The 26,833-nt window shown below is 39.5% G+C and overlaps 1 protein-coding gene across 1 annotated transcript; it reads right to left on the bottom strand.

The window, feature by feature from the left end:
- Positions 1 to 267: 267 nt before the first annotated feature.
- On the bottom strand, positions 268 to 25,357 carry AZI2 (5-azacytidine induced 2). Its single transcript, XM_063408796.1, has 8 exons — positions 25,129 to 25,357; positions 16,607 to 16,836; positions 13,035 to 13,160; positions 12,613 to 12,712; positions 10,800 to 10,948; positions 8,293 to 8,354; positions 5,388 to 5,503; positions 268 to 2,651 (listed from the first exon to the last, which is right to left on the bottom strand). Exons 2-8 carry the CDS (start codon positions 16,829 to 16,831, stop codon positions 2,263 to 2,265), a joined length of 1,167 nt encoding a protein of 388 aa, XP_063264866.1. The 5' UTR covers positions 16,832 to 16,836; positions 25,129 to 25,357; the 3' UTR covers positions 268 to 2,262.
- Positions 25,358 to 26,833: the final 1,476 nt, after the last annotated feature.

The following is a 26,833-nucleotide window of genomic DNA, read 5'->3' as shown; positions in this document are numbered from 1 at the left end:
CTGGCAACCTTTTCACACAAGTACTCAAAGCACCATAGCTCAAGGTAACTAAATCCTTCAGGTTTCAGCATCCAGGAGGCTACTAGTCCCAGAATATGCTGAAGCAGGCAACAGCAGATGGCTGGGTTTTTTCCTTGAGTCAAAGTGATGAACCTCAAATCTAATTGTTTGTATTGGGAATAACATTTATACACAATAAAGGAATCAAAACTTCAGTGAAAAATTTTGTGCCAAATATGGAAAGGAAATTTGTTAGTGAAACCAATTTCAAACAAAAATAAATTTATTTAATAACTTACACAGTAGAATTCCTTCATTGCACAAATCATGTTAATGCCTGTTGGATATTACATTCCTTAATAGAAAACCTCTATTACCTCCTGTAATGCTGAGGTGGGGAACCCCAAAAGTAAGCTACATTAGAACTAAGTACCATATAGCTTATGCAGCCACATGAGAAATGTTTTCTTTGTTATTACATAGGTAGTTGGTTCTATCAGCTAAAGCATAGTGACTTGGATTTGTTTTATGCATATTGGATTTTGTTCTATTACTTTCCAAGAGATTGTACTCCCCTGAGTCAGCTGTGTTCATTGGTCAGAATAAATTCCAGCATCTGACACCAATTCCATTAATCACAGACAAGCCAGTATACGTGAGCAAGATAATAGAAAGATAAAAACAGTATCTGGTGAATGGGAAACATTGTTTATGCATGCTGTTTGTACTACAGGGGAAGGTATCTGGAAGGCATTTTTTTGCCTGTGATAGACAAAGTGAAAGATGGGCTCTGTCTGAAGAACTTACTGTGCAGGGAAGAGTGTCAGGAACCACACAGGGCACGGAGCACCCTCGTAACACTTGTACAGCCCATCGTTACTAGGGCTGTGCTACAGCCAGAGCTTCCCCATGTATTTGCAAGCAATCTTAAGATAATTTGCTACTAAACAGCTGTGAAATTAATTTTTATTACTTTGATGTTAAGCTGGATCTGTGAAGCTGAGTACTTCACCCACCCACACATCTGTAAATAGCGTATTCAGTATTAAGTATCTTCCTGCCCATCACAAGTTAGGTATCATGGATCTAAAACACAATGCATTTTTCTTCAACTTTTTGAGCAGTCAAGACATTTCACTTAACCCTGTTGTATTAAGCCAGATATGAAGCAGAAATGTTTACAAAAAAAAGAAAGAAAAAAAAAGCATAAATTATATTTGTCTAGAGAGTTCATGGCCTTAAAAGGAAAAAAAAAAGAAAAAGTAGTGCCTCAACACCCATAATCTATAAAGCAGGTAGTTGGAATTCCAGTAGCTCTGGTTCTCAATGGCATACTAAAGACACCACAGAAACACTTATTTTTGTATATCGACAACGCAACACCACCAAATCTGATTAAATTAAGGCTTTGTTTCTTTAACAAAAAAGAAGTTAGTAGCCTTCACCACCGCAGGAATAGAGTCAGAGGTGTGGTGCTGTGCAAAGGAGGCACAATATGAAAACTGCACTGTGAGCATACGGCAGCACTGCTGTGCAGTTACAGCAGCTTCCTTCAGCAGGAACTGAGGGAAACAGGCCGAACCTCCAGGACTCACAGTGTTCAGCAGCATTACTTTCAGTCTTCACAACTCACCACCAAGCCCTAATGGGGCAATCCAGACAGGACAGCCTAGCGGTGATTCTTCTCTTGCCACTATTATATATAAATCAAGGTTGAAAAAAACTTTAAAAAATCTTACCTTTCTTGGTTAAAAATTACATAAAAATACCTTTACAAACCAGAGGAATGAAAACTAATTGAAAGGAGAAAGGAAGAGAGAATTCAATTCTTCATATGATGTCTTATTCCGAAAAAGAACACTGTCAAAATATAAGCTGAGAGCTGGTACAAGTTCTAACACTGGATACCAAGTATTTTCATAACATACAAATAGCAAACAAATACAGAACTGGATTATTTTGTTTTATTCCACAAACTCACTTTCAGTGTAACCTTAGGCAAATGTATGTCATTTGCAGTACAAGGCTATCTAGGCCCCATGCTAGATTTCTTTGTATTTACATTATACCAGCACAGCTTTAACATCAAGGAACTCGCTCCTGATTTACAGCAGAGAAAGACTAGGCTTTCTGATTTGGAACTAGAATTAAAAATAAAGAAAGAACATTTCAAGCAATTTGTTATCTCTCCTTACAAGTTTGAGCATTAAGGTGCCTACTCAGAATCACTCCAAAAACGCCTCAGTTCATTCTAAAAATTGTTTAACTCTTGTGCAGACAGTTTTGATTACATTGATCCAGGTAATCTGCTGGACAGTTTAACAAAGTTGGATTATTTTTCATTTCCCAAAACATATTCTCATTGGGCTTTGGAGGACTTGGGAATACCCAGGAGTTATCTTCCAGAGAACTCTTTCCATAAGAATGGTGTTCCTGAAAGGTTTTGCCATCAGCTGGAATTGGTCTCTCATCTGTCCAAGGTCGTAGGGTCACCCTTTCCGATGGGACATGGGCATCTCTCAGCAGAGGGGGAGACACAGCGTTGCCGAGGGCTTTATCGTTTTGTGAGAGGTTTTTATAGACTACCCCAGCTGTCAAATTCAGCTTTGAAATGTTCAAGTCAACACATTGCACTGGTGCAGTACAGGCAGCTGAAGGAAGAAGATAAAAGATTTTCAAATTACATTATCTAATGCATTTTTCATGTACTCCAAATGTACTACAGTCTAGCAGGGATGTTAAACACAGTTTCTTCAAGCCACAAGTTTCTGGACCATATTCAGTAACTACTTGAAAGCTACAAACAACATACTACCCTCACCAGTCTCGAGATGAACCCAAAACCCTGAAATCACAGTGTTTAAAATACACCCACAACTCCAAGGATATCTCCCAACTCTCCTTTCAACACAGATAAACTGATGGATCTTTCTGACCAGACTGAAATGAATGCTGAAACAGAGACCATTTTCACATGCTTGGAGAGATCAGCCAGATGCAGAGGACTGAATGCTGCTTCCTAATCTACTGATTCTTTTAACAAGTTGTGTTCTTGTGCCGCCCAGAACCCAAATTCTTGCTGCCCGTGAAGCAGTAAGAGGGAAACTCATGGTGTTCATAGGTTTTTGTCTGACTTCCAAAAGTGAAGTGACAGACTGCAATGTTCAGCCATGTGAAATTCCAGAGGAGTTTTAAACTGTTAAGGAAGGGGGGGGATTTTGAAACAGAACAGCATCTACCTGAAATGGAAGAGCTGTACCTTCAACACACATCTGAACATATGGCCAGATACAAGCAGGTCATTTTGTTTTGTAGTGATAATGTACATAAATGTGTAATCAGAGCAGATTAATGCTTCCTGCAGTTCAACTCACATCTTCCATTCAGTTTTCTAGAGCAGCTGTTTATCTTGAGCATGAATTGTAATTTTTAACTTTAGCTCTTAAGGGACAGAAAAAGAAGCTGGTATCTTGGTCAAAGAATACAACTTCTGTTTGTCACAATAAATTAAAATGTGTGGATGTCAGCCCAAACCACTTTCCAATAGCATGGGCATCATGTCTGAAAGGCATGCTAAGGCGATGGATTTGGCATCTTTGTGCTGGCAGGTGTAAAAAGCAAATTAAGGCCTACAGACCTTTAGAAGTTCAAGAAAAATTAAATCCACTGAAATCAGATTGAAAATGGACTAAAAAAACCCCCAAACAAACAACAACCAAAAAAACCCCCAGAACAGCAACAAGAAAAAAATAAACAACTCTACAAGCACACATATTTGTTGAAATTGCCTCCATACATAACAGCTAAGTAGAATCCACTTGTTAACTGATGCTGTTCATGTCCCCACACAAAGTAATGAACACATGTTCTGCAGAATTAATGCACCTCTGACAATGGCAGCTGGTTTGTAGATGCTAAAAGTCAGTACTGCAGGTATAGGAAGTGGAAGGCTTCAGTCAATTGTACCCATATTTTGCATAAGCCAAGATTTGTCTCTAAATATAAACAAAGATTTATCTGTACTGCATTCATAAGTGTGGCTGGTGACCAAGATCAGACCTGTCCACTCTCACATACTTCAGAAAAATTACTGAAAAAAGTCTACAGATGAAAAGGCAGAAGTCCACTGTATCCTGATCAGTCAAGATTGCCTTCTGTGGCTGTGGATGAACAACTGCATAAGAACTGCAGAAAATGAGACTCCTCATCAAGGAGACGAGAAAAATCAGTAGCTGTGTAGTGGCAAGACAGGTAACTCCAAATTAAAAATAAGGACATAAAGACAGTATATGATCACCTCAAACCTTGACAGATTTAAGATTATTTACACTCATTCAGTTCCCAGTTTCTCTGCTGAAGTTATTTGACAAAGGTGTTGTAGAATTGTAGGAACACACACTCACCTGGTATCAATAGGGCCAAGTCTAGAAAATGGGTTGACAGTTTGTATCAGCCAAGTACCAGAGACAAAGTGATCATTAGTCACTGCTGACCACAAAGGCAGGGACTGCTCGGGAGGTGAATCCTGTCATTACCTCACTGAGCTGTTTAGAAACAAAATGTTTCTGGTAATGGACAGGGACATCACAGACTGTCACCAGTACAAGTTCACTGTCTTCCACTGCATTCTGAGCACAGTAAAAACCACAACTGAAGTGAGCAGAAAACAAAGAAAATCGACTCTTTACCACAGTTTGTCTGACTGATAGTCTAGCATTTGGCTTGAGAAAAACATACGTGTGGAACAGAAGAACTCTCTGATGAAATGCTCACAGAAATTTTAAAATCGTTTATGTGAAAAATATTTAACCCTTAAAATTATTTAAGGCAGTTTTGCTTCCCCAGTATTCTGACATTCAAAAAATGTCACACTGTGTATCATTTTGTAAGAAAAGACAACTTTTCTGAATACAACATAAAGAAATATGGAACCGTAAGGGGAATTCCAGTCTTTTAAAGTCTGATTTTAAAATGTTGCAAATTTAATACTTCATATATTCTGTACTGGGAAAATAAGACTGCATTTGCAAAAATATTTTTTTTCCCCCTAATATGAAGTAGTTGTGGTAAAAGGTCAAATACGAGTAAACTTAACACCTCAGCCTTGTGCACATAAGCAACACTTGACTGAGAAAAAAGCCACAAGGGGAACAGAATACAGTACTGAAGAAAAAACACATCAGCAACACCTTTATGTGTGAAGTTGACCAGTATGAGACAGAAGCAAAAGCAGAAAATGGGTAAGCCGGAACCATAATACAGTCTGGCTTATCAACTTCAATTGATGAGATTCTGATAAGATATGATAGCTAGTTTATTTTTAAAATGCTGCAGCTTGAATCAACGGTCTGTGTTTGTAAGGTCTGTTCCTGCAAACACTGACTTGCCTTTCTTGGCTCCTGGTGGGTTCCTTTGCAGTTTTCGTAGGACCTCAGATTGCTTGTCAGTCACCACACGCAAATTAGACATTTCTCTCTTCAGGTCCCAGTATGTTTGTTGCACACTTTCAAAACAAAAATTTATTATAAGTTAAATATTGATGCCTCTAAAGCACTCTATTAACATGCCTATCAAATGTTAATTGTTAATAAACTGTTCTCGCCTGACACACACTGCAAATTTTGTTAGAGTACCATAACTGTAAATGGACTGAACAGAACTGAGAATTACCTTAAACAGATGGACCTTTGTATATTTTGATTCTTGCCTATTACAATATACAGTGCATTATATATTGACATATTAGGTAACAATAATAATTGCAACTCCCCAAAGGAAAGAAATATGAAGCATACTTTTCATTTCAGTATCTGAAATTAACCATCTTCCAATAAAACTAGTAATCTCAAAGGAATACTTTAAATGAAGTGCCACCAGGTTATAAAAAAGGCAGTGTTAACTCTGGATACCTATCAATAAATGACCACATACCCCAACACATACTATGAGCTTAGTAATATTGATTGTCATTTCAAATAATCAAAAACCAATATTTGGGTCCTATACCATGCATGTTGCTACATGAATTCAGACTAAATACCTGACACTCAACTGAGCATATACACAGAGTCCAAACTAAAATATAAACCACACTCGTTCAGGTTCAACTCATCCAGTTTATGTTAATACACTGCCTTATCAGACAGTGTAAAAAATTGTGTTCCAATTCATTCTCTAAGACAGCATAACACAAGAAACATATTTAGCAACAGCAGCACTCTTCCAACACTGATGTTGCAGGTTAATAACTGGTAAGGAGATTTAAAAAAAAGAAATAGACAGAAGTCAGCATTACTGTATGTTTCTTGGTAAAATTGCTAGCAAGGGCTCACTGAATATCATATTTATGTTGATTAATAATTAGTGTTCAAAGACATAAGATGTAGTTACTTCAACTTAACCATGAAATCACTGATTTAATGCTTTTTTAATGCTTTACATTCTACCAAAATGCATTTATTGAAGACAAATATAATGGATGAGAGTTTCCAGATTTTTTTCTTCCTCACTACATTCACCTAAAAAGCATTTATTTGAAAACAGCTCAATATTATTGAGATAAGTAAGAATTAATAAGCTTTATAACTTTATGTAATGCTGTCCTTTGAAAATAGCAATATAGGATCACTCCTCCATGAAATGTCAAGCACAAATGTGTTCAAAATCACTCCAAGAAGTAGCTATGATACAAGTCAATGCTAAGAGGGTTCTCTTAAAACAAAGAAATAGAACTTCTATCCACAGAAATACTGCCCAGAATACAAACGTCCAGATTCATAAAGCTCTGTTAAAGAACACAGGAAGCTGATATTTAAATAATGTATTAAGTGTCAGTAATTCTGACACATAGAAAGTTAAAATTTTCAGAATGATTTTTCAAGACGTTCAGCTAAGCCTGTGGCTTTTCTACTGCAGACTCCTTTTGGCTCTTTGAACTCTTAAGAGGTGACAACTTAATTTTAAAGCTGATGCAGCAACCACACTTCCTTAATTCTCATGTTTTGATCTAAAAAATAAAATTTAAATAAAAAAAATTAAATAAGAAAAATATTAAAAAATTAAATAAAATAACTAAAATAAAAATTTTAGTTATGTCAAACCAGAACTGTCCAATATTTAACACAGTCGTAAATATAAGGACAGCTCAGTGTGTGCCACCAGCAGAAGGAAAGTGCTTGAATGAATGTTTTAAAATGTATTCAGGACTTTTACAAGCATCTTGCAAAGGGCTGCAGGTACCAGAATTCCACTTAAATCACATGCAACAGATTTTATTTGCTTTTGTGGATACTGACCTAGACTCTCATTGCAAAGCCTAATTTTCAAGGAATTTGTAATTGAAAACCAAGGATTCCCTGTGCCTGGAGGTTTATCCTATACTGCCTTCTAACATGTAATAAAAACCTTCACTATCACAGCCTGTTTAAACCGACAGCAAATTAGACTTGCATACTGAGAACTTAAAGTCAGATTTGCAGGCTGCTCACAAATATGAGGTAACTACTTTCCCAAAAGTTAATTAAGTGCAAATGCCTCCATTTGCTATAAAAAGCAGGATTGCTTGCTACAACAAATGTTTTTCATAGGCGGTTTTTCAAGTGTTTTCTCCACAGATTTTTGGATAAGCTTTCATATTTATTATGAAATCAGCAGCTGTATTACAATAAACCTTACACTCTCCATATGCTATTTTAGATGGCTGCCACCTGAGCACAACTCGGTGGAATAAATCTGCTCTGATCAATAAGTACTTGGTCAAATGATCAGTTTGATCAGAGAGGTAACTGCTGTGTCTTGAGAGAACATCTTTTATAAGGCTGACTGCAAAGGAGGAAGCACAGGAGTAAGTATGCAGTTAAGGTGAAGGGACAAAGTGTGATTTGTGTGTAGTGTGTGCGTTATTGTCATCACTGCTCCAGAGAACACACGAGGGGAAGTGTCTGTATCTTCTCTATCAGTGGCTCATCTCCCTTCCCGTCTCTTCAGCACCGAGGGAGCACCAAGGCCCACTGCACTCCAGCCCGGCGTTGTGAAGGGCTGCTCTTCCCTCTGGTGGAAAACCGTGTAAGTGCACCAACAGGCAGAACTAGAAATGTTCATCATCAGCATCCCTACAAACGGTAACGAACTACAGACATAACAAAGAAAAAAAATGTGCAATGAGCTTGCTAAACAACTATACCTAGACTTTAAATGGAATTATGTAACTTGAAATAACACACCTACAGAGTCTGCAAGAATATTTTACTTGTTCAACAAACTGTCCCTCAGTACACTGAAAATATTTCATACCTTTGGATGTCTTGCCTTTGAAGGTGGTCTCCATGTAATGGATTTCCCTCTTGAGCCTGGTCCTGCATAACAGAGTGAAGGGAAGACAGAGGAGGAATGAACATGATTTCAGATCTTCTCTCTCAAAAAACAGCAGTGAAACTTCAAGTTCCCTAATACTGAAATTCACAAGTAAAGGAGTCTTCATTTGTGTTAGCTGCAGTGGGTTTCAAAAGGGATATAAAGACTTTCCACCTAAGAATTTCCACCAAAAAATGCTTAAACTACCTACTTATATGAATGCATTGCTCATCCGCCTCCATACTTCTTTTTTAAAAGAGCTGAACTCTCAGAATTAGAGAATGATTCCTTTTTTAATAGATATCAAAAGTCTTTCTCAATTCTTGCTTTTTAAACAGTCTTTTTTTGTTCTTTCCCCATGACAGTATATAAAGATCTTTAGGTTAAAGCAAACTGTTTCAGTGTAGATTTACTTCCACAGGTTACTTTTATGACAGAACATAATTTATCTCTTCAGTCTGAAAGCCCACTTTAAAATTGCACATATGGCAGCCTCACTGAATTTACCAGGACTGTTTAATAAATCAAACAAACACTGGGCTCACTTTGTTAGCTGTGTTTCTATTAGACCCTCACTTGTGATGAGCTCCCTTCCCTTTCAGAACCCTTCTTTCCACATTCACTTCCTATCATTCCCTTTAGCCAAAGCTGTTTACCTTTACAGTGGCTTTAAGACAGCCTGTACACATTTCAAGCAACTTGTCAATACAGTGTACACACTGTATCAACTACGATGTTGAGTAAGTAAAACTTGAGTAAGACTATTTAAAAGTACAGAAAAATAGAAACTACACTTGCCTAAGGTAGGAAACATTTGAAAACATGTTATCTTGTTTTCATTTTCATTATTACTTTCATTACATGTTAACTAACTAATGTAATGAAAATAAGTAATAATGAAAATAACCAGCTGAGTTGAAATAATGCTGATCTGTCATTTTCCATTGATCACACCTGACTATCTCACCTGACAGATTTTCCTCTCCTGAACTTTCTCACCATCTCCCAAAGATTCAAATTCATAGCTTAAAAAAAAGTTGCACTTTATTACCCCACACTTGAAAGCATGCACTTTTTATTTCCTATATTAAGCAGTTACCAGGATCAAGAAGAAATTGTATTACAGACAAACAAAAAAAAAGAACAAAGAAAAAAAGATGTAACAAAACCCCTCCAAAACAAAACAAAAAGCTGTTCCCTGTATTGGTTCTGTGCAACAAAAGCTGCTAGCATAAACATTATATAAACATTGTCATGTGTAGTACTCCTTACAACTGCTATTTTAGTCTGTTCTCTCTGACATCATTCCCTCCCACAATACAATCTGCAGTTATTTATGCAGCTGTTACTCTGTTCTAGTGTTACCCAGAGACATCAGAACTGCACACAAGTTACAGGAAGCCTTCAGATTTTACAAATTATTGAAAGCACCTGAAAGAGCTCCAGACAAGTGAAACACCCAACAGTAAGGGAAGTTAACACCTCAAGTGCTTTATCCCCACCTAGTGGAAAAAATACAGACTCATTCAAATGCTATGTGATTCAAGATTACATAACCATCATTATTAATGACCATAAGGAATCTAAAACAGTCTGCCTCCTCAAACAATCACATTTAAATGTTTCACATTCACTGTGTAACTTCAATGTGACTGCAGAGTCCTGGCACTGGAGAGACTGACACTGTACCTTTCATCAAAGGTAACATGGAAAACAGAAAGAATGCACTAGACAATAACTTACTGCTTTTTGTTATTGTTATCTTAATTTTCTTTTGAGATCCTAACAAGACCTAGGTTACAAAACGTGTCCCTCAAAACAGACATCTGTCCCAGAAATGGCAGGGAAGGGTGCCAAAAGAGGTACTTTCCTGACAAGCTTCATGCAACTACCCTAAAGAGAAGCTCCAGACCTCCTTAAACAAAGTTCATGACATCTTTGAAAGTTAGCATCCCGCTGTTGTTTAAAAAACAAAAGAATAATACAGACCAGCTTTTGCCCAAACTTTCTTAGTAGCCCAGCTTACACAGAACTTCAGTGGCTACTTATAAAAAAAAATCATAAATCTTTATTTTCTGTTGTTATATGGGCAATGGCTGGGAAATCTCACCTGTATAGAGTCATAGAATATCTTGAGTTAGGAGTGACCCCTAAGGATTAAGTTCAACTCCCTGCTCATTGCAGGACTACCTAAACCTAAACTTATAATTAAGAGCGTCATCCAGGCACTTCTGAAATCTGGACAGGCTTGATGCCATGAACACCTCCCTGAGGACCCTGTCCCTACTTCCAAGTGACAGTTTATGAAAATATTTAAGGTTAATTTTACCAAGATAGTCATCTTTCACTCAATTGTATACTTCATATTTTTGTCAACCCTTGATTCTGACTGATCATGGGATTTAAAATTAACCATTAATACAAAAATTCCTTAAAAACTAAGGTACCTTCTGTTTGGAATTTTGCAGCTCCTTCCTGAGACTGTTGCACTCTTCCTTGAGTTTTTCTAGATCCTGTTCCAGACTGTGCACTTTCAGGTCACTGTTCAGTTTCTCTAATTCCCAGCTAGCCTGAGTACAATTCAGACTTTTTATCACTGTAAAGACAACAAGCAAGACAATCAGATTCCAGTCTCATTCCAAGGAATGTAACTCAATATGGAACCAGCCCATGCCCAACAAAAACATCATATTCTGAAGAAACTGGAGTCTGTGGCAACAGAAAATATAACACTGGTAATGCAGTTGGCAGAGGGTTTAAATCATGGAGCTCTGCTTTCTAGGAATGCACTGGAGATTTGACACAGAGAAAAAGGAAGTACCAACATAAAAAGGCACTGGAAATAGAAAAATCAATTTATGGCAAACACACATCATATATGCCAACTTGCATACTTCTTACATGCTTTGAAAACATGAGCCTTTTGGCCCTCAGATTTGTATGGTTACATCATTTACCATTCAGTTTTCCCCAAGTTTAATATCAAGAAGTTCCAACTAGAACAACAAAAGATACGATCGAAACAAAAGGGGAAAGCATAAAAGTTACACAGATCTTGTTAGACTGAAGCAATTCACATGGTCAGAAGCAACCTAAGCTCATCAGCTCATCAACCTAAGCTACCATCAGATCAGTAGCAGGGGATTAATGAGACAGCAAGAAAAGGAAGAACATGACAGGAAGAAAACCCACAAGTCTTCAACTGCATGGTACACTTATTTCCAGATTTAATAGTTTAAACAACCTGAAGTTACACTGATTCTTTTTTTTAAAGAAGGTACTCAGAGTCCACTTATAAGTAAAACTGAGTTACAAATAAAGATTGAAATCATCACATTTTCAGAGCTCTCCTTACAAACTCTGCAATTCTTACCTCCTGAAATGATGAGGTCCTCAACAGTGATACTAGCACTACCTGCAGTTTGTTCTTCTAGGTTTAAACATTTGTGCAACTGAAGTAGTGCATTACATGCTTAAGGTCCTCTTGGAGAGTAGTCCAATTCAAGCACAGCCATACTCAAAGGTGCCTTTCAAATTACTGCATTTGTACAGGCTCTGAAGTTAGTCCATATCTCTAACTTTATACAGACGGCATTTTCTTGTAACTAAGTTAATCAAGGGGTTTTTTTTCTTTTCATGGTGTTTTTTTTACATGTCTATCACGTACAGAGCACTCTGCAACTGCAGTAAGAGAAGCTGGATTTGGGCTTTTGGAATTGCCAGGGTATACTGTTAGTTTCTCCTTCCTCTTTTCACCTGGCTCTCTACAACCAACATCTTTCTATCTTTTCTCATTTCCCAGCCATTTTCATAACTGTTGGCGACTACAGGTGTTACTGTACAACATCCTCTTGTATTTGTCATATCCCAGCAATGAGACAAAGCAATATACTGGACCCTCTGCAGGAGCCAGAGGAAGTGGGATTGACTGAACGATCTTTATACTGATCTTTCCTCAGAGCCTCTGCCCTGCTCTGAGGAAAGGTTGGTGGGGTCCAGAGATGTACGACACAGCCTACAAACTGTCATGTGGTGCCCATTTCTCAAATTTGTAACTAATCTATGGCAGAAGAACACAACAGCCTCAGAACATACATGTCATCATTCACAAGAATGGAGACAAGTTCAAAGCACCTCACTGCTGTTCATGTCTCTCTTACCTTGCCCCTATATAGGATTAAACCTCTTCAAGCCCTGACATCACAATATCACCACTAGGGCTCCTCAACATACCTTAAGATGGAGTAACCAAATGCATACCTTGCTGAGTTTCCACTTCAGTTCTTAGTTGTAACAGCTCTACTTCTTTAGATTGCAACTGTTCATTCAAGTGTTTGAAGGATTCCGCACTTTCTTTCACCTATTTTCAGAGGGGAGAAAAACCCCAACCCAAAATAACTTGTGAAGCATTTTTCTATCGTGTCTGACAATTCAATATTTTAGAACAAATACAACAACAAAAAATATTGCTTTGATTTTTTTAAGCATTATTCTAGCCCAGTAATAAAACTGAGTTAACTTTAAATCGTTGTTCCTACAGAAAGTATTGTCATGTACTTTAAAAGAGTGACAAAACCAACACCACAGATGTTAAGCATATGAAGTTCCTCCTACAGTAAACATGTGCAAAGTATGCAGTACTGATGAAGCATGCACTGAGGTCACTAGTGAAAAAGGCACACCATTTTCTCCAGTCTGTTTTTCAGGTGGTCGCGGTCGATGCAGGCCTCTCGATAGGCTTGGTAGGCCTTGTTGACTTGTTCCCGCCCGACGGAGCTGCATTCCTCTTCCAGCCGGGAGCCAAGCACCTGAGCGATCAACACACGAGGGAGAAGTGAGAAGTTTTGTACGCTGTGCTGAGAACTGCAAAGGTTTAAAAAGGCAGTGGTACAGCCTGCAATATTAATCTAACAGCTTTTCCTTTCCTTTTTTTTCCTGTTTAGATAATAAATTAAACAAATACACTGATACAGGCCAGAGTTTCTTACAAAAGTGCAACTAAGGCTGTCTACAAAATCTGAAATCACTAACAATACTTAATGCTCACTAATTTATAGAATCATAGAGTAGTTTGAGTTGGAAGAGGACATTGAAAAGCTCATCTGCTCCAACCCCCCTGGCATGGACAGGGACCCTTTCCAGTAGACTGCTATGAGTTCACTCCTATGAGTACTTAAAAACCATCCAGAAGTCATGATTACTCACACTGACAATCCCTTAATCGTACTTTTTCCAGGCCCTGAAAAAATGTAAACTGCTTTTGAAAAAAGCATATAGAACATGCACAACATATAGAAAATTCAAAGGAAACCAAACATAATTTCTTAAATGCCCCAGAATATAAATAAAGATTTTTTTTTCAGTGTATTTATGTGAGACAAGCCAAAGCAGAATTATTTTACAAATAAATATGAACTTTCAGGTGATCACCATCTCACTGCCTGCTATGGCAAAAGACATGCAAGGCACAATAAGCACTATCAACTGGATTGCTAGAAAAAGGGGAAGAGAGTTAAAACATATTCAGCATTTTTCATAAGACAGAAAGAAAAGTCTTACATTAAATTACAAGCATTCCTAGAAAAAGTTCTTGCTTTAATTAAGTATTGTGTAAAGAACAGTCTCCCTGGGGAAGAGAAATACCCTAGAATAATGCCCTGGGAAACGCTGTTTTCAGGGGTTATTCACATGCTCTCTATGCAAATTATTACTAGAAAGTTCTTGGCTCTTTGTATTATCATAGGTTGATTTTTGGTGCAGGAATTTTAATATTCCTAATTGTTCTCCCCTACTGGACCCTTCCCTCAGACCCCACCTTAACTCCCCACCCACACCAGGATGTATAAATACCCCTGTCTGACCCTGGCCTGGGGCTCTTTGGCCCCTTGTTACTGCCTTGTTCCAGTTCGCTTTTACACAGTGAACACCTTATTGTTTATTGGTTTTGAATTATTAAAATTCCTTTTCAGACAACTGCATCAAGGCTGCCTCTCTCTCCCAAGTCGCCTTCGAGGCAGAGTCCCAAGGGAGCTCAAAGGGGTCTGACCATCCAGGCTCAGACCCCGGGGAGTTTCAGTATTGCATTCTCCTTTTCATTCTTTTTATCCTGCACACCTACTTGAAACACAGTGTACCTCTTACAGATATTCACAACAGATTTGCACATATTTTCTTAAAAATTAGGAGTCACACAAAAAAAAATCATGAAAAAGTATTGACATTCTTCTATCTACCTTAAATATCTCCTCTTCTAAGTGTTTGCTTGAAAGAAAGTATGGGAAACCAGCCAAGGAGGTAGGAAGCTCCTGCACTTTGCTTTTTTTTTTTCCTATGTGTATGACTCCTTTTAAGTTTTGTCCTTTATATTTTTCTCCTCCTAATAAAGCCACTCAAATAAAACACAAGCCTTAAAAAGCTCTCTGGAAGTTTCCATGCACATTGAAATTGAAAACTCCAAAGGGACAACTCCCCATGTATTTTTAAGCATACAGGTATATTAGCTACTGACAAAGACTGAAAGTCACCAACAGTCTTGGCCTTCTCAATATGCCTCCCTCATAGAAACATTTTCATGGTACTCACATACTAATCAGTTTTATCTACAGAGAACCAAGTGTCATCTTCAAGAGAATTAAGTTGGACAAGGCCAGACCAAGACACAAGCTAAAGAAATTCTCAAGGTCAGATCCTGTTTATTGTGATTCTGAGTAACTGTGGCAGCAGCCCTCTAGTTAAAGGGGAGAAATAAGCCAAGACCCAGACTCCTTGTTTATCACAGCATGAAAAGGGTCCTGGTTTATTCCTCTTTACAACTCAGCCATCCTGACTCCCAACTATTCACTGACTCTGGCTGCAGCAAGCTCCTGCTGTACGCTTCCCTTGCAGCCTCTGACTGCTGGTTATTTCCTTCTAAACTACGACTGCACATATGAGTTTGCAGACTCTGAGTGCAGGCTTTTACCTAGCTAGACTGTGACTGCAGGATCCAACAACAGGCTCTGAGTCTCTCCCCAGGATCCTTCTCTGTCATGATTCCCCACCCCCAGCTAACCACTACCTTTTATCACACTTATCTTTATTGGCTACAGCTGTTACTTATCAGGGGTGAAGCTGTATGGGGTGATTTACACAGCTGTTACTTACCAGGAGCAAGGGCACCTGTATTCCCTTCTCCTACAAGTAACCACATGAAATGTTACACTGAGCATGGTTCAGAGAATATTAGGTCTAAAGCTCTATTCCTCTTCCCAACATCCCCCCCAGACCTTATATAAAGGAAGTCCTGGAATAGTTTTGCTTTTTGAGAAAAAGTCAATCCTGTCTTCACCAAGAATTCCTGAATAAGTGTTTCAATGCTGTGCCAAGTGTGACTCAAGTTCTTCATTCCAATGCCACAAAATAATACACAACTGGAAAACTTTTAAGAGTCAGTAGCATACAGTAAAGAGTAATTCCTAAAAAATGTTTCAGCTCTAACACTAGGATCTATCTTTGCATCTTATATAAGAAAGCAATCTATCAAGTCAACAATTTCTGCAGTACAAAGACACTCGGTACTGAACAACGGATATATGTTTAATGACAGCATTCATCCCTTGCAGAGAAAAAACCTGTGCCCTGGTCAATTTTTAGCTTTAATGAACTTCACTAGTTTATGGCCACGAGAAACTGCCTAGAAAACAAATTCCAAGACTCATTTACATTTTAGAATTACTGCATCAAAAGCCAGCCAGCCACCATCTATGTTAAGCGTTGCAACTTTTTATTTCACGCTTGAGGTTGTGGTCAGGTAGACATAGCTGGATATTCTTAACAACCATTTTTTCCTTATCATTTGGTATGCTGGGCCCAAGAGAGTGTTTTGATAGACAATTCCTGGATTCTGATAATTTACAAGCTTTGCACCTCGCTGTTCAACAATACTGTGTCACATGTGCCCAAGCTAATAAACACCATAAAGAGGCACCCAAACTACAGTGACAAATCCTATGCAACTACACATCTGTCTGAATCACAGTCACTGTCTTTGCAGTGCATCATATATGTGCCCAGTGAGAATCAAAAATGCTAGTATAACACAACTACATTACTAGAGGAACAAACTGCATTTCACTTAAACAAATAAAACTATTTACAAAAATGTTTTACCATGGAAATTATTTTACGTGTATATTTTGAATCCTTAACCTTTTTCTCTGCCATCCAGGAGCAAAAGAGAAGATGCTACCAGAAACTGGTAGAACTATTTTCTTACCTTCTCTTCTAAAATTCTCACTTTTTTTTTCAAGAAGGAGTTCTCCTTCTCTGTCTCCTTCAGTCGTTTCTTGATATCTTCATACGCAGTGACAAGTGCAAAGTGTGAGGCAACAGACTCATCTCCACTGTACGACGGAACAGGAATATCGCTGTCTCTCTTGTGAGCAGTGTCTGCTTTTTCATGGTTCAAAATACAGATGTCATCCTCTACCAACTCCTCCATGACAGCTGTTAAAAAGACAGATATAAGTGCTAGGTTTTCACAAAGACAAATTCATCAAGAGTCTGAAAACCTTCCAAAATAATACTGAAGGGTGTTTCTGTCTAAGTATGACAAGACAGAATAATCAGGAAGTATCTTAATATCGCGGAAAAATCTTGAAATCCATTTTACCTTGAAAATACACTCTTTAGAAAAGACACATTTCCCTGTTACTTGATAAAAATATTTTGAGTACCTATCAGATGTATGAACCCTCAAACTCATTTTTATTAAGTCTTAACACCAATGTAGAATTTGGCTGGTGCCAACTATCTATCTCCAAAGGAATATTATATCAGAGTTTTTGCAAGCAAGCACTAAGCAATAAAAGAGAGTACAGTTCCAAAAATCAACTAACTCCTGTAGTTCCTGAGCACAACTGCCAAAGTTTCTTCTTTTGAATGCAAATATTTATATTTTTCCCAAACTTTAACATGGAATCCTAAAGTACACTTGTGTTTGTCCTTAAAAAGACTGCATGAGTAGCTATTCTTTCCTTGGTCACATGGAAAACCTCCTTCTGAACAACAATTACTGTAGTTTTTGACTGAAAATATGATGAGAATGAAAACGTGCACAGTAACATGACCTGCTTCAATATGCATGGAGAAAACTGGCAATAATCTAATAATTAGTAAAGTGTCACTCTAAAATATCAGGCAGCTCCACCTAAACTGCAAATGCAAAGTAGATGTTACACTGAGTTTTTGTTACAACCTACGTCATTTAGGCACAGCAAAACATTCAGTAAGAAAATACCACCTTAAAGAAATTCTATATATTTTCCTGAGCAACAGGTCTCAAGGGAAAACCTCCAAAAGCATTTCCTTAAGAGTTATAAGTTATCTGGAACAAGATTTGCGGTTTTATTTAAAAACAAGCCAACCTCCAAAGCACAAAACCAACCAATTAGAAAAAGACACATTGCATTTAATTATGAACATCAAGATTACTTGTACTCCTGTGCAATACCAAGAAATGCTACAAAGTGCCTGAAAATACCCGCCCCCCCCCCCCGTTAAACAAGCTAGTGAGGTGACTTCTACAAAAAGCAGACTTTTATTTTTTCCCCTTCAACAAATCCTTAGGTTCCTGATGATTAGCTAATGAACCAACAGAAATGCTGGAATGAAAGAACTGAGCATAATGAAGACAGCTTTTTGTACTGCAGGAAAAACTTACTTCAACAGAAAACCAACTAGATCAGCAGAACTCTGCAGAAAAGGCAGGCATTAGTGCAAAAAAGCCCCACGGCCACAATTGCTGTTTTCTACTGTGTATTTGCTATTTGAATTCAAACTAGACTTCCATTTGTTTATAGATTACAAGAAGTAAAGGCCTGGAGCTTGTCTATATGGTCAAATTTCTCTCACCATGCTGGAAAGCTTTCAGAGTGCAGCATTATGAAGAGCTGTAGCACAGCTACTGCTGAACAATGGTGCTGTTATCACATTTGTCTCCATTTGCTCCAAGCCAGTTAGACAACATGATAAAAAACTGTGACAGCTCATTTCTACTAAATAAGACAGCAGTGGGGTTTTTCAACAGTGAAAAAAAAGACAAGAACACTACAAACCAAAGCTGAACTCCTTTTAATGGTTATGTTCAGGAGGTGAATAGATAACTTTTATGTTGTTTGATGCATTCTGACAAAAAAAGCAGCCTTGCTTGTTGTTCTGCCTTGAATATTCTGTTTTCTGTGATATTTTAGTAGAAAGAACCCTGCAAAAAAGGTTTGCTTCCTTTTCATTGTAAGCACAGTTTCATTCCATGCCCAAGGTGACCTTGACCAAAAGCACCACATCATTCAAACTGCATTAACTGACTGAAAGAATTGCTCATTTTGTCTTCCAAGATGAGCATAACATACCAGCTTATCCTCCCCCATTTCACCAAAGGCCCTGCAAGTCTTGTCACCCATCTCATCAAATTCCCAAGAGCTTGCCCTCTCAAGGCAACACATCTCCTTTCCTCGGAACACTTGACTCAAATGTCGTTAAAGAAGTGTCACAGCTCATCATTATCTCTCGAAGAAAGCAGCAGATTTGTGACCTTGTACATAAAATAGATCTTTGTCCCCATGTTTTCCTATAGCTCCTAAAATCGAGCATCATACACTCCCCATTTCTTGCACACATCAGTGCTACCAGGAGATGGCAATGTGGGAAAACAGGACCAGATTTATTCTGCATTTTGTTAACTAAAAGTGCCTTTATGAGCTTCCAAGAGAGAAGCACCTTCCAAATAAGACTCAGCATACACAAATACTATTTTATAAATTCAAGTACACACCTAGCCTGCACCTGCTAGGAAGACCAGTTACTCTAATATTTTTTTACTTGATAAGATCTCATTTAGTTTATAGCATTATTCAGCTTGGGTTTCCAGATGCTGCTCTCTAAGACAGAACTGGAGATTTTTCATAAGGCATAGATTATTTTGAATTCCACATAATTCAAAGGGACTTTGTTTGCATGCTTTTCTAGATTTCTTCACCCAAGATAACAGTTTCAAAAAATCCAATAGACACATTTTTGACTAATGGTACAGCTAAGTGATGACAAGCTGCCATTAAACAGTCCAAGATCAACAGTACTATAAAAGGCCATGGTGAAATGCACCGCTCACGCAGCTTTTTTTGCTGTCAGGATGGACAGAAACCCTCAGTACAGAAAAAGAGGCTATATCTGTAAGAAATCCCCAACCACAGCTGTAGTCTTTAAATTCACTCAAGGACAGGAATCCAAATTTAGATTCCCCAGTTTTATATTATCTCATTTTAAAAATATGAACTAACAGCAACAATCAAAGAAGTGCTTTGATTATTCCACAGGTTACGACTCCTCAAATCTGGACAAGGATGCCAAAAGCGCTTTCAGGATGTTTCACCAAGTCCAGCCACAGACTTCTGCCCCGTTTTAATCTGTTTGACTTCTCCTAATTCAAAGTCACACTTTTATGCACTGCTGAAAATGCCCCAGAGCTGACACTCTGAAACACCTGAGTGAGTTTTGACCTCTCTGGAGCTGGAATTCATGAGATAATCTGTCCTAGAGTAACCAGTTCAAGTGAAAGGTTTCTCACTAAAATATTTGAAGTAATATACTGACAAGTTAATGTCTATGAATACAACTGATGTCCATCTCAGCCACCTTAAAGCAAACTTCACAATCCCATTTTACCACACATCCCATCCCATCCCCAAAAAGGTCTCCCTAATATTTTTTACTCCCTTTACTTCAGCACAGTAGCTAAATATTTTGCCTGTGATAAATATATTGCATTTACACTTTAGAATGATCTTCACACAAAACAGCCTACTTAAAGGGACTTCTATCTTTACATCCAAAAATAAATACACTAAATCAGTACCTGTACTACTGCTTGTATTAAATAACTAATGATTAAGGGCCAACAAACAAAAAAACCAAGCTACATACACTGTTGATGGGAAACAGTATTAAGTTCTAGCAGGATTAATTATGTTCTCTGTTTATAAGCAAATGAGTTTGAAGAGGTGGCACCACTTTTTCTTTCACATAATGTGAAGAAAAGAAGAATTAACAGGAACCACTTCTGTTGCTCACCATAGGTTATAGAACAGCTTTGACTCACTACAATAAATGTCTTGAGCAAAAGAATGTTTTCCCGAATCTTACTAATGCTTGGCAGAAACATAGCTTTTCTCTTTAAAGAGCTTTGTGAGTACTAGTCATTAACACCATGGGAGGCAGTTAAATATAAAACACATTCTACATACAAGGAACATGGGATGCAGAGGCTCTAATAGCAAACAGACCACTGCACAAACAGAGCTCTGTAGTTTGGAATGCTAATCTTACTCTAGGATCAGAAGGAGGGAGAGTAAAAGCAGGATTACATTACATTTTTCCCAGTATGAAGCAGATTCTCATTTTGGCCTAACGGTTGATTTAAAAGAGAATAAAACAGTTTTCAAAATATTTCCAAATATCAAATGTAAATAATTTCAAGATGATTGTTTTCCTGTTTACCTTCCAGACTCAAAGGGTTTGACTTCATAATGGTAGTATGAACAGTTTTCAGCTGTTGATAACAACAGCATATTTTTTTGTACTGATTTATCTTACCTTACATAGAAAGGTATACATACATGCATGTAGACATAAAAAACCCCTTTAAGTTCAAGAAATACCTTTGAACCAAAGGAATCCTGAGTGAGCATGTTACAACCCTCACCTTAATTTCAGAAAAGCTGTACTGATTTTTTTTTTCTTATTTTAAAAGACACTTCAGCACAGCAAGGAATAATACAGAATTACTGCAGCAAGCATCAAAAACTCCACACAGTACTTGGAGTATTTGACACAAGATGTTAAAACAAGCAAGACTTCCAATCTCCTTAAGCATCCATCACTTTGCACCTCTCTTTCAGAAATCTTAGGCTTTCGTTGATTCCAGTTGTGAACAGACGGTTCTACAGAGAAAGGCATCACTTTTTACACATACTTGCTCCATTTTTAAAGAGTAAAGAGTATTCATACACACACACACACACATCTCAGCAGCTGCTACTCTGGCCACTGTTCATCCTTCTGGTACGGCCAAAGTCCACAGGCCCAATGCCCTCCCAGAGAGTCCCTGAGCACAGCCCAGTCATCTCCTTCAGAAACACGTCAGCGTGTGAGCTACACCAGACCTCCAGAGCACTTTCGTTTTAATGCCTTCAGGAAATGGAAACTCACTGTCTCTAAGCTCACACACCACATCACTGTAGCTCATCTATCCTGAACATCTGGGTAAGCTACAAAAGCCAGGCAAAATCTCCTTAGGTACAACAGCCAATTTTTTTCAATCTCAAGGTTTTTACAATAAATAATCTACTCTCACAAGGACCAGAAAAACAATAAAAAGCCCATTTTATGCCAACAGCGCTTGATAAATTTTACTTTCTCTGAACAGTGTCAGACTCCAGTACTTCCACTGCTGATTTGCAAACCTTATGCATCCTCAGTGTAAAGTATTCAGTCTGCCTTTCTGTGGATGCTGTCACAATAATCACTTTCCAGACAACTACCTGAAAAAGGGGAAAATAAAAACCCAGAAGCAGAAGTCAATAAAATATTACCCTTTCAGGATCATATAATCCTATTTATTAAACTATTATATTTAATGTTGAAACTAATTCAAAGCAGTACTGTCAAAGAAACATAAGTAGGAGCAAGATGGCTTTTGGCTGTTAAACATTTCTAGCACTAATATAAGTATCTTTAAAGGTTACTGAAACCCTTCTTTTGCTGTTCATTCATTGCCATTTCAAAAGGTTTATATGGAGTAACTATTTCCAAAAGTTTGGAGGATTTGTTTTGGATTTTCTTTTTTCATATCTTCTTTCGAAAACCAAACAGCAGGTCCTACCTCCCAATCACATTTCCTTCTATTCAATTAATCTGCCAGATTAGTTACCATTCAGTAAATTCACAGGTTCAGTGATAAGCCTTATATAATTGCATTAACTTTTAATTCAACTGGAAATGTGCCTCACCTGAAAGCGAGTCTCACCTATGGCCCTTAGTCATCCTGCAACTCACGGATACAACATCTGGAGGTTCCCAAAACACAACTGGACAGGATGCCAGCAAATCTGATCCTGGCTCCCTTTTACAGGGGGACCAGATGATCTTCCCAGATCCTTTTGAACTTGGGCTATCTTCTGAAATTCTACATTCAGGTTTATATTGCAATATTTCAGACAAATCTGGTAATTTGAACCTAAGTTCCCCTTAGCAGCTTCTAAATGGATGACTTTGAACATGCAAGCCATTTATGCTTCACTTACCCTCTCAAACTTAAATGCTCCTCCCCAAAGGTCCTGTCAAATTTTAGTTGCATCTACAATTTCACACACTAAGAACTCCACATAAAAACATTGTACAATGATGTAGCTAATTAATGCAACTATAGTATAAACATTTAGCAAAAACATAAGACTGATTCCAAAGTGAACCATGGATGATGCACACAGGTATGGAGTCTCCTTCAGCAGAACTCCCCACTGACTCCTACCAAGCTGGTTCCTATCCTGACCCCTTAGTTAATCCTATAATTGCTATCTTAGCAAACTGGATCTCACTATCACTGTTTTATTTAATATGGACTGTCAGACTTCCTCTGTCTATAAAATCCTTGTGAAAAAATGAAAACATATACCAAAAGGTAAAACCACACTGCATTTTATCCTGCTTTCTTCTACACGTTCTCGTTTTTTCTTCAAATTCTGTGCTAAAGAAACCAGACACGGATAGCATGTGCAGTGACAGGGGAGTTTCCACTTTCCTAAGCAGGCACCCACATTTAACATTTTACAGTGCACAATCTCCAGTGCAATGCATCTGTTGAAATAATACAAACAGATGTGACTGCATTTGCAACTCCATGCAAACTCTATGATTTTTTCCAGTGCTGTGAGATGAAATTATTCTATTTCTCTGTCCTGGCTACACTAAGCAGAGTTTGTTCATATATTTGACCAATAATTTTCACACTTTCCCCACCTTTTGAGTATCACATAGAAAATGAAGATATGCTGAAAACCAAAACAGAATGTTTGCTGAAATTTAGGCAATCTTAAAATTATCTCTAATTTATTACCCATTTTTGCTGCAGAAAGATGTCACTTCACCCTCTTTGCTCTTTTGAAAAACTTTGTACTATTTAATTTTCATTGTAAAAGATAACCTAGCTAGTACTCAGGCAATGGTCACCTCACACTTTTCTAAACTACAAATGCAGCAAACAAGGTTCTGAAAAATCTATCAATTTTAGCAAAACATACAGTTTTGGGGAGTGAGAAGGTGGCTAAACCATTCATATAGTCTAATCTAGACTTCAGTCAACCAGTATTTTCTGCCTTGTGACTTCACTGAGATTTAGATGAAAAAATTCTGCTTAAAATTTGAGGCAATAGTCACCTACTTAGGTTATAGGGCAATTATCTGATAAACACTTCTAACAAAAGTCCAGTTATTAAACAGCAATTATTTAAAGAACAAAAAGTAGTCATTATATTAAACTCCTTTCGGTTTCTACAATAATTCTAGTAGAATTACTAAAATCCTAAAATAGATGTGGGAACAGACAACTTGGATTATTAGTAGCACGTGATCGCACACCACTATCCAGGAAATGACGTTTCCCCTAGACCATAACAACATTTCCCAGAAAACTGTCACAGAAGAAAGACTGACCTTTGGAGCCGGGGCAGACTCAACTGTCCTGGCAATAATTCCCTCCTAACTCCACTTTTTCCAGCACATTGATTTCACTGCATACATACAGTGAAAGGCTGTGGGGAAATTAAATGATTCCTTAAGAAACAAAAAGCTCCTAAAAGCACTTGCTGGAGTTGAGCTGAGTTGACACTCACTTCTAAGTTGCTAGGGGATCAATTTATTTAAGAAGATCAGGTTATCTTCCCTACCAGGTGAAACACCAGGATTTAAAGAGACAATTTCTTAAAAGCTGAAAGCACCACTAGCATACACAACTACCTCAATGCTCATCTGCACTCCCTTCTTCCAAACTAACACGGCCTGCAGCACCTGTATTCCTGTCAGCTCCAATATTCCATCATGTTTCTGTTTTCACACCCGTAGTCCTACTTTGCTCATTTCCTTGCCAGACCCCACCTGCATCAAGGCACAAAGTGCAGCTCCAAGAACCCACACAGTTTTTCAGCTCGATCAGAGGCAGCTCTGTAAGGTTACCAGCCTGACTGCCTGCCCGAGGCCCAACCCCAGCTTGGTAGCGGTACCTGTAAGCCTTGCTCACCGTCCCCCCGTGGGATGACCCCTTATTCCGGCCAAGTGTGCCGGGCACGAACACAGCACAAGACCGACAGCCTGCTCCTTCTGAAACTCGGGAAGTTCCACTTCAGCATGAGGAAGAACTTTATATGTGGGAGGCAGAGCACTGGAACACGCTGACCAAGGAGGGCGTGGAGTCTCCCTCTCCGGCGTCACTCAAAACCCACCTGCACGCGATCCTGTCTCACCTACAACCTGCTCGAGATGACCCTCCCTTGGCAAGGGGATTGGACTAGATGATCTCCCTTCCCACCCTAACAATTCCGGGTTTCTACGAGGACGACTCTGTTTGAAGGGGAGAAACGAAAGACCAGCCTCTTTTCCCAGGGGGAGTCGCTCCTCTTCCACGGAGCACGAAGCTCCCCAGCACCCCGGCCGGGGCCGCCCCGCGCTCCTCCCCGCGCCGGCACCAACCTGTCCGGGCCCCGCTCGGCCGGGCGGGTCAGCGGCGGGCGCTCAGCTCGGCCGGGAGGCAGCGCCGCCCCTCGCGCTCTCCGCTCGGGCCCCCTCGGGCGCCCATGGCCCCCACCCCGCCGGCCCGGCCGCGGTTTCGGCCTCCGCCACCGCGGGGAATTCCCGGGGCTGGGCGCCGCCCCCGCCGCCTCCGAGGAAGTCAACAAACGCCGCTCCCGGTCCCTGCCAACGGGCGGGCGCCGCTCCCGGAAGGAGAGAGGCGGCCCCGCCGCCTGACCGGGAAGGGAGGAGGCAGGGCGGACTGCAAGTCCCGGCGTGCAAGCGGGCCTCCGCCCGGCCCGGCCCGGCCCGGCCCCCGGGAAGCGCGTCCAGCCCTGGCTCCGCCCGGCCGTGGGCGGGACTGCCGCCAGCCCCGAGCGGCCTGGAAGCTGTGCGGGTCGGCGTTCCCACCTGGAACTCTCTCACAGAATCACGGAATTGTTAGAGATGTAAGGGACCTCTAGAGATCATCCAGGCCAAGCCTCCTGCCACGGCAGGGTCACCACGAACAGGTGCTACATAAACGCGTCCAGGTGGGTTTGGAATTCCTGCAGAGGGAGACTCCACGATCTCCCTGGTCAGCCTGTTCCAGTGCTCTGTCCCCTCAGCATAAAGAAGTTCTTCCCCATGTTGAGGTGAGACTTCTTGTATTTTAGTTCACGGCCATTGGTCCCTGTCCTGTCTCTGGGCACCACCCTCTTGGCATCCACATTTGAGATCTTTATATGCACTAATGAGATCCCCTCTCAGTTGTTTCTTCTCTAGGCTAAACAGGCCCAGTTCCCACAGTTTCTCCTTAAAAGAGAGACCCCTGATCATCTTTGTGGCCTCCACTGAGCCTCTCCAGTAGCTCCTTGTCTTCCTTGTACTGAGGAACCCAGAACCGGGCACAGCACTCCACTCTCGACTGCAAGGGTACAGAGGTACTCGCTGGCAGCACCCACTCTTCCAGCACCCCTGGGCATTGCCACTAAAACCCTGCTTTTCTCCCTTTTCTGAGGCTCGCTGCATTCCCTGCCATCATTCAAAATAAGGCTGTAGCAGAGCAATAAAGATCAGTGACTTTTAACTACCCCCAGCTTGCTCCTCCACAGCAAAGGAGCCCATCCAATTCACATTCTTCAAACTATTTCCAACTTCTTGAGAAGTTACACCTGCACACAGCTGAAGAGCTAGTGAGACATGGTGTAACATTTTACATTCATACTGTTTTTAATTTTTTTTCTCCCCACAAGCCAGAGGCAGAGATGAAAGGCAGTGGATGCTCTATTGCTACAGCGAGGTTAAAGATCATCGCATGTAACCCCATCTGCCAAAACCACAGCTTTTGTTCCTCCACCGAGGTCAAAACGAAGCAAGAACAAATCTCAATTGCAGGTCAGGAGCTCTGTTACAAGGAATAAAAGCAAGCTGATTCAACAAGTCTGATGTAGATCTACAGGGGAGAGCAGCTGTGCTGTTCAAGCCTAATTTAAAACTAACGGGAGTTTCCTTTGCGGCTAAAAAAACAAGCAGTTTGCTTTTATGTTGTGAGAGTTCTTCAGCCAAGTCCCAAAGGACTTTTGGCAACTATGCCACAAAGTCAGCTGGAGCAAGGGAAGTGTGCTAATGTGCCAAATTGATCTATATATGGAAAAATATTGCAATATTGTGTACTCCTTAAATA

Source organism: Prinia subflava, chromosome 1 (assembly GCF_021018805.1).
Source record: "Prinia subflava isolate CZ2003 ecotype Zambia chromosome 1, Cam_Psub_1.2, whole genome shotgun sequence".
Taxonomy (NCBI): Eukaryota; Metazoa; Chordata; class Aves; order Passeriformes; family Cisticolidae; genus Prinia; species Prinia subflava.
Note: the sequence above shows the minus strand (reverse complement) of the source record. Positions and strands in the feature narration are given on the sequence as shown.

Bases quoted from the DNA above. Each gene is read 5' to 3' on its own strand.
- AZI2 (XM_063408796.1), bottom strand. From the start codon at position 16,831: ATGGAGGAGTTGGTAGAGGATGACATCTGTATTTTGAACCATGAAAAA. The intron at 12,713-13,034 runs GTGTGCCTTTTT...CTCTGAAAATAG, and splicing joins AAAACAGACTGGAGAAAATG to GTGAAAGAAAGTGCGGAATC. The intron at 2,652-5,387 runs GCAAGTCAGTGT...TTCTTCCTTCAG, and splicing joins CCCACCAGGAGCCAAGAAAG to CTGCCTGTACTGCACCAGTG.